At 37.3% G+C, this 12,634-nt stretch overlaps 1 protein-coding gene and 1 pseudogene across 1 annotated transcript; both read left to right on the top strand.

Moving 5' to 3' along the window:
- Positions 1-4,880: 4,880 nt before the first annotated feature.
- Positions 4,881-8,984, top strand: LOC121252168 (annotated as a pseudogene).
- Positions 8,985-9,589: 605 nt separating this feature from the next.
- On the top strand, positions 9,590-11,248 carry LOC121252372 (receptor-like protein kinase FERONIA). Its single transcript, XM_041151966.1, has one exon. The coding sequence runs from the start codon at positions 9,590-9,592 to the stop codon at positions 11,246-11,248; it is 1,659 nt and encodes a 552-aa protein (XP_041007900.1).
- Positions 11,249-12,634: the final 1,386 nt, after the last annotated feature.

Here is a 12,634-nt window from a genome sequence, read left to right as displayed (position 1 = left end):
ACATTTTATTTAAAAATAAAAAAAAATAAAAAGATGAGAAAGGGTGACCCAGTGAGTCCCGGTAGCATTTGGTATCATTGTGCAAAAAAATTCATCCTATCGAGTCAAAGAAATCGACGAAGCTGCTCTGAACCTTCGTATGCGCGTTTTAATTTTTTTTATTGATAAAATCCTACGCGTTTTAACCATGAAAAGGTATAAATTAGGACGAAGAAGTCGACCAACATCTCTGTCAACAACTTTAAAAGTCAAATAATTATATATATAGTAGAATTTTATACATCAATTATTATTTATTTTTACATTCTATATTTATAATCTTTTTTTTCATAGAGTATGAAAATATTTTTTATAGAATGTAAGATATTTTTTATAAAGTATGAAATATAAAGTAATAAATAGTAGTTGATGAGAAAAATTTTATATATATATATAGATATTTTGTCCCTTTCTCTTTTTCTTTTCTACAAAATATATGATAAATCTCTAGTAAAATTCTTCTATTTAACTTATTATATAATATTATTAATTTCCGTCCATTATTTTCTCAGGTACAGATCAGACCGGACTTGTTGCTACCGATCCGACCTAATTTTTTTTTCTTCTTCCTTTTAAATAAATTAATAAAAAAATTTTATTTAAAATACTATATTAAAATTAAGTGAATTATTAATGTTGATTATGTAACTAATTCAATAAAAAATTATTTTATATGGTCAATAATAATAAATTAGATGAAAATTATTTTCTTAACTTATATAATTAATTAATTAATATTATACATTAGTTAATTGATAGAATATTAATTTGTTAATAAAATATTTAAAATATTATTTTTTTAATAGTGATAGGTTCGATAAAAATTATATAATTAATTATATAATTGTTATATAAATAATATATATAATATATATATTTTTTTAAATTCAATCGGTCCGGTTAGATGAGAAACCACTTGATTGGGATCGGATCGAAATGTCTCAATCCTTTATCTCAGAGATCAAGATTGATCGGTCTTGATCCCGGGTCGATCCGGACTCGGTCAATTTCTTGAGTCCGGATCGACCAACTTTCACCCCCTAATTATTACCGAGAAAACTAGATTTCAGCCCCCTCAAGTTGATGCGATAAAGTCATAAAACAGATGGGCCACCAATGTAATGATAACGAGGGATAGAGATTGAGAGTGGGGGAATGGAAAGAGAATAGAGAGATTGATGGTGGTCAACTTTAAGCTCTTTTGAAGTCCAGCTCCAGCAAGATTGTTGAATAAAGAAGCAACTGTGGAAGCAATGAATAAAAGAGCAACTGGAATTATAATCTTCTAAAAGAAGTGGTGAATTATAAAGAAATGGTTTGAATTAAAATATTTTATTAGATTTTAGAAGATGAGAAAAAAAATTGAATAAAAAATATTATAAAATTAAAATATTATTAGAATATAATTTTTATTTTGAAATTCGAAAATGTATTATTATTTTTTGTAGTTTGTTTTGAAGTTTAAAAAATTTGTAATGATTACATGAAAAAAATTAAAAATTAAAAATTAAAAAATATTTATATTGGAGTTATACTTGAAAAAATAATTATGAAAAATTTCGAAATAAAATTAGATTAGACGAGTTTTATCCCTAAATGCATAGCCAAGTCTCGTACTGTTTCATGTCATTGTGCGAAAAATTCAGCCTATCAAGTCAGCGAGAAGCGAAGCTGCTCAGAACTTTCGTATGCCATTACTAGTTCCTACGAGTTTTAATCAATAATAATATTAGGTACAAATTTTAAATAGATAAAATTTATATAAATTTTTTGTAAAAAAGTGAATTTTACTAATAAAAAATAGGTTTTTTTTATACTTTTTTGAGGTGAAATTCATTTTTATTTAAGATTTATATGAAGTTTATCTGTTCAAAACTTGTAAAGATACAACTATAACTTTGTTGTGCCATTCAAAGGAATTGTTAAAGGTGTGATAAAAAAGGATGAAGAAAAAGTCGATCAATGGCTGTCAGCTTGTCAAACTTAAAAAAAATATATGATAGGTAATGATCCGCCTAAAATTCAATATTATTTTCTTTTGCTTTTTTTTTTTTCTAAAAAATATATGAAAAATCTCACATAAAATTTATCTATTTAACTTCTTATATTATTGTTGATAAAAATACATTTCAGTCTCCTAAAATTAAGGGTGTCAAATCGTGTTAACGGATTGTATTCATGTCATGTCAGAGTATGTATATTACATTTAATGGGTCAACACGAACACGACCCGTTAAGGGTTTCGTGTCAAAATTTCAAACACGAACACGACACAGTAAAATAACGAGTTGACACGACACGACCCGTTCCAACCCGTTTACGTTAATGGGTTAAACAGACACGATACGACCAGACCCGTTTGACCTGATTATAAATATTTAAATATAAATAATATCTATAAAATATATATATTAACTACAAGTCTAAATTACAATCCAAACAAATATGATCATCACACATTGTAATAATATATTAAAATTACATCTCAAATATAATAAACAAAATGCACATAGTAAATATATTAATGTTACAATCCCAAATATAATAAAAATACAAATCTAAACAAATTTAAAGCTTGAAGAATGAGGTGGAGCGTCCTCCAAGTCCTTGCCCTTGTTCTCCAATTTCATTACAATCCCAAGTCCTCACTGATCTCAAGCATATCCCAAAATTATATATATGACTGATCCTGACAATTACTTTCTGAATCGAATGTCCCCTCACATAGGAAACTCTCATCCATGCATGGCCGGCTCCCATGTTGGTATGGCTTAGGCTTACTAATTCTTTTGTTTTAAGTCTTTTGAGTGAAAGAAAATTATATTATTTTATTATATAATTTATCTTCTAGCCTTTTGTTGAAAGAACTGCTATTCTTTTAGTTTTTAGAAAATAAATATTTATTATATAATGTTCTATGCGGTGGTATAAATCATGCGGTCATGGTTAATGTTGCTTTCAATAGGTGTTAGCGTCAACAAAATTCATAAGTATAACATATATTACGCTCTTATGCACTACAGAACCCGTTATTCATAAGTATAACAAAATTTAGAGGTGTTCCTGGACATTCTATCAAACATATATTATGCACTACGAATTTCTTTGTTCAAAGGTACCCTGCCTCCATTTGGTCACTAAAATGTTAACAAGCATCTATTACGCTCTTATGCAAGCCAAAGCAATAGTCTCCTCTTTGGTGCCCAAACCCCCCAACAATTACAACACGAGAATTGAACAAAATTGTAAAGGTAATCTTCTTAGAGTGGGTGGCGCGGCATGGGCGACAAGTGTGGGTGACGGGGCGCTGGCGGCGGGCAGTGTGAATCCATAGCTTTAAGTCTGCGTGGGCGACTTGGCGTCACTGTGAAACTGGAGGGGGGGTGGCATCACCGTGAAGACTAAAGAGAACTAGAGGGTGGCGGCGATATGGCGCCATCGTGAAGAGGAATGGAGGGGGGCGACATGGTCGCGGTGACTCAGAGTTTCTGAAGAAACACTAAAAGTGTGAAACGAAGGGGGCGGCTGGTTAGAAACTTATAACTTATCGTTTTTTTAGTTTTAGGTTATAAGGGTATAAGGGTAATTTTACTTTTCTTAACGGGCCACTAACGGGTTAACGGGTTGACCCATTAGTGACCCGTTAAGCGATCGTATCTTAATAAGTCAACCCGTTTTGACCCGAACCCGTTAACACTCAACCCAAACTCGCTTTTATCGTATCGTGTTCGTATTGAATTAATGGATCATGTCACATATTGCCACCCCTACCTGAAGCTCAAGTTGAGGCAATAAAGTCATAAAACACCTGCTGAAGTAATTGGCGCCTATTAAAAATACGAGTGCTGCTACACTCACCGCTCCTAGCTACTGCTGGGAGCTACCGTTAGTTATATGGTTTTATTTTATTTTTTTTGTCTTTTCATACATGTATTTTTTAACACTTTTAAATTTTTTTAAAAAAATAAAAAAAAATCATAATATTATTAAAAAATATTTTTTTAATCATTAAGTAAAAAAAAAATTTTAAAAATAAAAATAAAAACGGTAGAGTTGAGCAGTAAAATAGAGAGAATAATAGTATTATCCTAAAAATACAGGCAGCTGAAAATACACGCCATAGAGGGTGACCACGTCGGGGCCTACGAGCGGTAAATAATTAAAGGTGAGCAATAATAGAGAATATTAGGGCTGGGCTCCGACTCCGACGGAGTCGGAGTGCTCGTTTCCGACCTCCGACTCCGACAAGAGTCGGAACCAAATTGGAGCTCCGACTCCGACTCCGAATTGGAGTCGGAGTCCGACTCCGATTAGAGGTCGGAGCTCGACGTGGCACTCGAGCGGAACTCTTTCAGAGAGGTTCGCTCAACTTCCGCTCGACATGTCGCTCGAGCCAATGTTCAATACAACGTGTGCTCGACTTGCGCTCGACATCTCGCTCGAACGAAAGTGTACAGTAAAAAAAATTTCGGAGTCGAAATCGAAGCTTCTTGGAGTTTCGACTCCGACTCCGAATAGATATTCGGAGCTACTCCGAATTCCGACTCCGAATTCCGATGACTCCGACGAAGTCGGAGTCGGAGTCAGAGCAGAAGTCGGACGAAGTCGAAATTTTTAGAATTTTGCACACCCCTAGAGAATATAAATGATTTTTTTTTTTTTAAGAGAAAAGAACCTTTTTTTTTTTATTAAAAGCAAAGACTACTTACATTATTGGAAAGAAAAATAGAAATCAGCCGCCTCAAGTTGAGGTCATAAAGTCATAACATTGGTGCAGGCGGCAAACGAGTTCTAAACTTCCATTAGTTTCTACAGGTTGGCGACGAGGGCGCTCGCATACCATGGCAGAATCTGTGGTGTCCTTCGTTGTAGAAAAGCTCGGCAACCTTCTAATTGAAGAAGCCGCGTTTTTACAAGGTGTGCGCGAGGAAGTAAGGCAGTTGCAAATCGAATTAAAGCGGATGCAATGCTTCTTGAAAGACGCCGATAATAGACAGAACGAAGACGAGAGGGTCCGAAATTGGGTTTCTGAGATTCGGGACGCTGCTTACGATGCTGAGGACGCCATAGAAACTTTTGCCCTTGAAATATTGTACTCCAAGAACAGATCGGAAAATTCACTCAAAAGGTTCGTTCCTGCTTTCGACAAAGGCAGAAAACTTCACAAACTGGGCTCCAAGATCAAGGCCATTAAAGCTACAATCTCCGACCTCACTAGAAGCCTACAAACCTACGGAGTAACGAGTGCTGTAAGAAATGAAAGCTCGAGTTCAGAGTTCGAGAGGCAAAGACAGTTGAGATGGTCTTATTCCCATGTTGTTGTAGAGTACATCGTGGGGTTAGATGAAAACATAGTACAAGTAGTTGAACAGCTGGTAAACGAAGAAAAGAACTGTCAAGTTGTCTCTATCTGGGGGATGGGTGGACTAGGCAAGACCACTCTTGCCAAGGAAGTTTATCATCACAGAACTATTAGGCGTCATTTTGAGGGTTTCGCTTGGGCTTATATCTCTCAACAATGCAAATACAGAGATGTTTGGGAAGGAACTTTAATCAAACTTACCTCTCCATCCAAAGACGAGAGGGATCGGATCTCACAAATGAAAGATGAAGAGCTAGCTAAGAAGCTTTATGAAGTACTGACGGAGAAGAGATGTTTGGTGATCCTCGACGATATTTGGAACACCGACGATTGGGATTCACTGCGTCCTGGCTTCCCCTCTGGAAAAGTGGGCAGCAAAATGTTAGTAACAACTCGCAATAGAGAACTAGCATTGCATATTGATCCCGGAGGTTTACATAACCCAGAGTGTTTAAATGGAGAACAGAGTTGGAAGTTGTTTCAGAAAAAGGCATTTCCCAGAAAAGATACAGGTTTATACTCATCCAACTATATATTTATGTTTTTTGGCAAAATTCTTGATCTTCATCCAAGCACGTAATAAAGCAAACTTACATTAACAAAAACCTAATTAATAAGACTATCTCATACATTCTCTTACAACTATAATCACAGCGGATACTAAAATAGTCAAAATAATACAAAAATGGTCAACTTGATGATACAGAGAGCATCAAAATGCGAAAAAGGAAAGCTATGGCAGTTGTACTCCCAGATGACCTCTCAAGAGGGGGTTTTTGGTGCTAAGGAGTTATTCTATTAAGTGTTGCTTACAGCTGAAGAAAACTTTAAGGCCCGTTTGGATACAGATGTGAGATGAAACCATCTCACCTCACCTCATCTCATCTAATTAATAATCTCATTACTATTCACAAATCATTTCAACTGATCACATCTCATCTCCCTATCCAAACGGACCCTAAATAGTAACTGGCCCTTGATAAGCTTTATTTATAAGTGTAGGACTTCATCAAGCGAGATTGCATGCTTGGTTGGAGGGTAGAATAACCCACAACATCTTTTAAATGCTCTTCTTGTGCTTCTAACCGTTAAAAAATTAGTAGTCTAATGGAAACTCAAAGAATTTATTGCTGGACTCATTGTTCTTGTCGTCATGTCATGCAGACTTCAGCATTTGCAGAGACAAGGAGAGGTTAGGAAGAGATATGGTGGCAAGGTGTGGTGGCTTACCATTGGGAATCATTGTGCTTGGGGGACTTTTGGCAACTAAAGAAACTTTGAACGAGTGGGAGATTGTGCACAAAAATATTAAATCATACTTAGGGAGAGGTGGTGGCCAAGGAAGAAAAACAATAATTCACGACGTGTTGGCTTTAAGTTACAATGATTTGCCTTCCCAATTAAAGCTCTGTTTTCTCTATTTGAGCCATTTCCCAGAGGACTTTGATATACCAACAAAGAAATTGGTTCGGTTATGGGTGGCGGAAGCCTTTGTTTCACCGGAGTTTGAAGGAGAGGGAGATGAAATGCTGGAAGATATTGCAGAACTGTACTTAATTGACTTGATAAATAGATGCATCGCTGAAGTGGGTGTAATTGGAGCTAGTGGAAGGATTAAATCCTGCCGCCTCCATGATCTTATGCGCGACCTATGTTTGTCAAAAGCAAAGCAGGAAAATTTTCTCCATATTGCTAGTGGACATGAGACAAATCCCCTCTCTTCACACAGCGTACGGAGGGTGAGTTCAACTGGTAGGATTCGAAGACTTGCCATCTTTTCTGAAGATTTTCTCCCAGAAAACTACAAAGAGAATCCCCAGATCAGGTCTGTTTTATACTTTAATAAAAATACCCAGCAAATAGAATCCATGTTTGAGTACTTCAAATTACTTAGAGTTTTGGATGTGGAAGGAATACAGTTATTGGATGTAGTGTTACCTGAGGAAATAGGGAGATTGGTTCATTTGAGGTACTTGAGCTTAAAGAAAACTGGTATGAGGAAGTTGCCTTCTTCCATAGGCAATTTAGTATGCTTAGAGACCTTGAATCTAGAAACGATCGAAGATCTGGGCTGGGAATCAACTGTAGAATTACCGGATGTTATCTGGAAGATGGAACAATTGAGACATCTTTATCTTCCCAAGTGGTGTGACAATTCAACTGATGATAAACTGCAACTGACAAATCTGAGAAAATTGCAGACACTAGTAAACCTTCCCGCAAACAAATGTGACCTAAGAGATCTTCTCAGTTTGACCAATCTTAGAAAATTGGTGCTGAATGACTCGAGACACTTCCACGAGTTCGGGGCAATCGTCAATCACCCCAACAAAAAATTATGTAACCTTCAGTCCTTGTCCATGAAGGCTGGATTACTTTCATTCCCTCGTAAGGTAATAGATATGCAAGAAGTAGTGCAAGGATGTCCTCGTCTTTGGAAGCTGCACATAGAAGGACGGATAGAGAAGCTACCAGATTGTCACGAATTTCCTCTGAACCTCGCCAAGTTAACTTTGTGGGATCCAGCCTAGTGGAAGACGTAATGCCAACACTGGGGAAGCTGCCTAACTTGAGGGTCTTAAGTGGATGGGAAGTTTTTGTAGGGAAGCAGATGGTTTGCTTGGAAAATGGTTTTCCTAAACTAGAATCTTTACTCCTACGTGGCTTGCTGAATTTGGAGGAGTGGACAGTTGAGGCAGGTGCCATGGCCCGTCTTCGCCATTTGAAGATTTCAAACTGCATCAAGTTGAAGATGGTTCCAGATGGATTGAGGTTTGTCTCTACCCTTCAGGAACTGGAGATACGTTGGATGCCAAGGACATTCAAACTTAGACTTGAAGGAGGAGAGGATTTCTTCAAAGTCCAACATGTGCCATCCATTATTTTCCTAAACTGAAATCGGAATATCAGGTTTGCATGGACTTTTTTTGTTGCCGGCTTCTCTAATAACTCTAATTCCTTAATCTCTGCTTATTTTCACTGCATCAAAAATTTTTTTTCTTGCTATCAACTTCAACAAATTTACTTCCAATTTGGATTTGGAGTTATAAATTCCAAACTGGGAAGCATAAAACGGAAAAAACAAAGAGCAATCCAAGGAAAAACAAAACAATTCCAAATAGACACGGAGCTTTTACCTTGAAAACACGATGAAACCGGTGATAAATCATTGATCCAGAGAACAAAGATACCATCTATATGAGAGGATAGAAGAGAGTAAAATAAGGTATGGTGCATATATATAGATATCTTTGTTTTATCTATCCCCACTCAAAACCCAGAGGTACCTGTGACTCTCAGGGAAGCTATTACTGATGTGTTTGCTCCCAACAAATCACCTATGAAAAGAGTTTTTCATGTGCAAGCACCTTAATTGGAGCAACTCTCTTAAATCATCGTGGCGGCGAAAGAATGGTCTGGCCCCTATAACATTGAAGTTTTCAGTGGCAAAGGGTTGCTGGGCATGGAACACTTGTTTTGGATTCTCTTGACTGGATACTAAATTTGTAGTCATTCATTGCTTTGTTTAGTACATGTATCTAGTCCATATGTATTTATGATAGATTGTTGTGTTGTTGCTTGACTAGACTTGTAATCAGTGTGGTCTAAGGGTCTTTCGATTTAAGAGAATTATATCTATTATATATTAAACAAATTTTAAAGCACGCAATAATTTTTAAGTTTTTGGATTTAAAATATTTTTCAAATGAAGTTGAAAATTTAAAGAAAATATATATTAAAAAACATTGAAAAAATATAGAGCCCAAACCTGAACTTTGATTTTAAGTAGCCAAACTGTTTGAGAGGAATGCCCACCCCTGATTGAAGGCCAGTGAAAATAGTTTCACATTGTTAAAAAAACATGCTCGGATTGAACATTCACAAATGCGAACTTGTATTCTTGGATGAAGATAAATCTCCAAATGATGGCCTACACCACACAACAAAGGCCAAAGGGTCCCTTTCCTCCCACGACGCATGGCAAATTGCTTTTGGCTTCCAGGGTCTACAAATTAACGCGTCAAGTCTTCTGTGGCCAAAGTTTTTTATAGCCTTTTTGGTCAAACTTTGCAGTATTGACCCCTTTTATGAAAACACTCATTGGCGTTCTCCCCCTACCCACACAAACCAGAGAAAGGAAAACTCATTTCTGTTGCCTGATCTTCTCACTTGCTTCTCTCTGCCTCGATGTGGAATTCCTTCCTCCTACCTCCTTTTACACCTCTCTACCTTCTCTTCTTCTTGCTGCACCACCTTATCTGCACCGTCTCCGTTGAATCGTCGTCTCCTTACACACCCATCAACCAAATTCTCCTCAATTGTGGCTCCTCTGGCAATTCAACTGCCTTAGATGGTCGGACCTGGGTTGGAGACGCGAATTCAAAATTCCTCCCTCTTGAACAATCGCTGAACAATCACGCATCTCTGACCCGTATCGCAGCTAGACAATCCCCCACTGCTGCCCAAGTGCCCTTTGCCACTGCTCGCATCTCTCTTTCCACGTTCACATACGATTTCCCCGTCACGGCCGGCCAAAAGTTCATTCGACTGTACTTTTACCCAGCTTCGTACTCCGACTTTGATCGCTCTAAAGCCCTCTTCTCCGTCAAAGCTGGTCTTTTTATTCTTCTTAGCAACTTCAACGCTTCACTCACAGCAGATGCTGATGGGGATCCGGGCGATACCATATTCAGAGAATACTGTGTCAACATTGAGGAAGATCAGAGGTTGAACATAACCTTCACTCCATCTCCGACCGTGTCTGATTCCTATGCTTTTATCAACGGAATTGAAATCTTTTCGATGCCTCCAAATCTCTATTACACTCCGGCGGACAATCAAGGATTTTCTTTTGTCGGCCAGCACAACCTGTACAGCATCAAGAACAGCACTGCTCTCGAGACAGTATACAGATTCAATGTTGGAGGGCGCTCCATCTCACCCACTGAAGACACCGGAATGTTCCGGGGTTGGAGCCAGGACGACAAGTACTTGAAAGAATATGACGTGTTTTTTCTACCTCTCAACGACACCATCAATCTAAGCTTTACCACAGTACCTGCGTACGCTGCACCAGAATATGTCTATCGGACTGCCCGAACTCTGGGGAACGACACGGATATCAACCTGAGCTACAATCTGACCTGGGAATTCCCCGTTGATTCTGGTTTTTATTATTTCATAAGGCTACACTTTTGCGAGTTTCAGCCAGAGATTGTCTGGAGTGGAGACAGAAGGTTCCGTATTTTCATAGCAAATCAAACCGCTGAGAAAGATGCCGACGTGATTCGCTGGAGTGGTGGAAATGGCGTGCCCGTATATAAAGACTACGCCGTTGCGATGTTCGCTAAAGAAAGAGACAAGAAGGTGAACCTCTACATTGCTATAGGAGCAGAACCGCGGAGGTGGATGACTTCTTACCAAGATGCAATCATTAACGGCATCGAAATCTTCAAAGTAAGCGACCCTTCCAACGGCAATCTCGCCGGACCCAACCCAGACCCAATTCTGGTGACCCCTCCGACGATTGAGCCACCAAAACAATCGACGAACTCGAAGAACAGTAGAAGAACGACCATTTTCGTTGCTGTTGGTGGAGTAACTGGATTAATATTGGCTTCGGTTCTCGGGTTCTTGATTTTCCGGACGGCTAAGAAGGAGAAGAATTCGTTCTCCACCGATTGGACAACTTGGTGGGGTCCGTTTTCGCTCTCGACGACCAAGTCAACAAAGACTTGCAGATCGTCTCTGTCGGTAGCTCTGAGTCGTAGGATTTATTGTGCCGTGGAATCCCAAATTCAGGACAATCAGGAGGTAGAAGAGAGTCAAGGACTCCGACCCTACTGATGGGTACTGCATGGCTGGGACAAATCAACCATGACCATTACGGTAGCAAGTCATTTTACTCCAGGCATAAAAGTATAAATAGCATTTCGTGTTTCTGAAGAATATTAGTTTAATTTTCTTTTGCTGAGTAATTTCTCATTTTCTCTTGACTCTTTTTTCTCCCAAAAAGAATCATGTTTTGTCGATTTTAATTTATGTTTTGTGGTTGCATTTTCCGGTTACGGGGACCTACGCTATGATTCGATGATCCTCTCACTTTTTAGTTAATAGTTTGTAAACAGTAAATAATTATTTATAAATAATAGTGAAGTAATTTAAAAATATTTAAGAATAATTGTGTTCTTAAACATATCCTTATATATTTCGATATTAATGATTTATATATAATATATTCGATGATATTGTTCAACGAAATAGTTGCGAAATAAGATTTTGGTTGGCTTCCATTAGATCATGCCTAATGAATGTGCACGACGATCGTTTAGAACGACCATATGAGGTTGATCTTTCTTCTTCCATCAAAAGTTGTTTAGATATCTATGATTTTTTGTCAAGTATGAATCAAGAAGTGCTATTTTGCAAAAAAAGGGAACGATCCAATGGGACAAAATAAGTACTAATCTGAAAAGGAAATTGCATTGAAGTAAATAAAATTGGTGAAAAAACTCGAATAGCTTTATAGAGAAAGAATATGCCCGTCGGCAATTTGACAATTGAAATAATATCACATTAGAGAATATAACCGTTGGAAGATTATATCCATCGGATATGATCGTTGAAAGAAATGACCCTCGAGAATATGGATGTTTTTTAGAGAATGTGTGACTTAAGAAGAAGGAAAATACTACTGATAAAATTGATCGATTGTATTTTTATTTTTTTCATTAGATGTTTAAGGAAGTGATTATTAGTGAATTTGTATTTTTTTCTTTTTTCAAAAATGATTAAAGATGTAAAAAAATAATTAAAATAAAAACAAAAAAATAAAAATTTGCATTTGCATTTGCATTTGTCGGTCCAAACTATAGGTAACTTTTATCAGTACCAGTAGCAAAACTCTAGAGCCCCATTTGGATTCAGAAAGTATTTCATCTCATCACATCATTACAATTTTTCTAAATTCTTACACAAAATATAATAAAAAATTTAACTTTTTCAAATCTCAATTCAACTTTTTCACATTCAAAAATAATAATAATATTAAAAAATAATATTATAACTGTAAGAGGGGGCCCATCCCTAAAGGGCCCACGCCCAGAAAAGTCAAGTTATGGAACCTCGGGCCCTTAGGAGAGTCCCTACCGGGGTTAAGGCCCTTAGATGAGGCCCTGTCGGGGGTTAAGGGCCCAAACCGGAGGATCGTGCACCGAGCCCATAACCACGATT

The sequence above is a fragment of the Juglans microcarpa x Juglans regia genome, chromosome 2S (genome assembly GCF_004785595.1).
Source record: "Juglans microcarpa x Juglans regia isolate MS1-56 chromosome 2S, Jm3101_v1.0, whole genome shotgun sequence".
Taxonomy (NCBI): domain Eukaryota; kingdom Viridiplantae; phylum Streptophyta; class Magnoliopsida; order Fagales; family Juglandaceae; genus Juglans; species Juglans microcarpa x Juglans regia.
The sequence above is the reverse complement of the archived record's forward strand: the minus strand, read 5'-3'. Positions and strand labels throughout refer to the sequence as shown.

What these genes read in the sequence shown, in the direction of transcription:
- LOC121252372 (XM_041151966.1), top strand. Translation starts at nt 9,590, where the DNA reads ATGTGGAATTCCTTCCTCCTACCTCCTTTTACACCTCTCTACCTTCTC.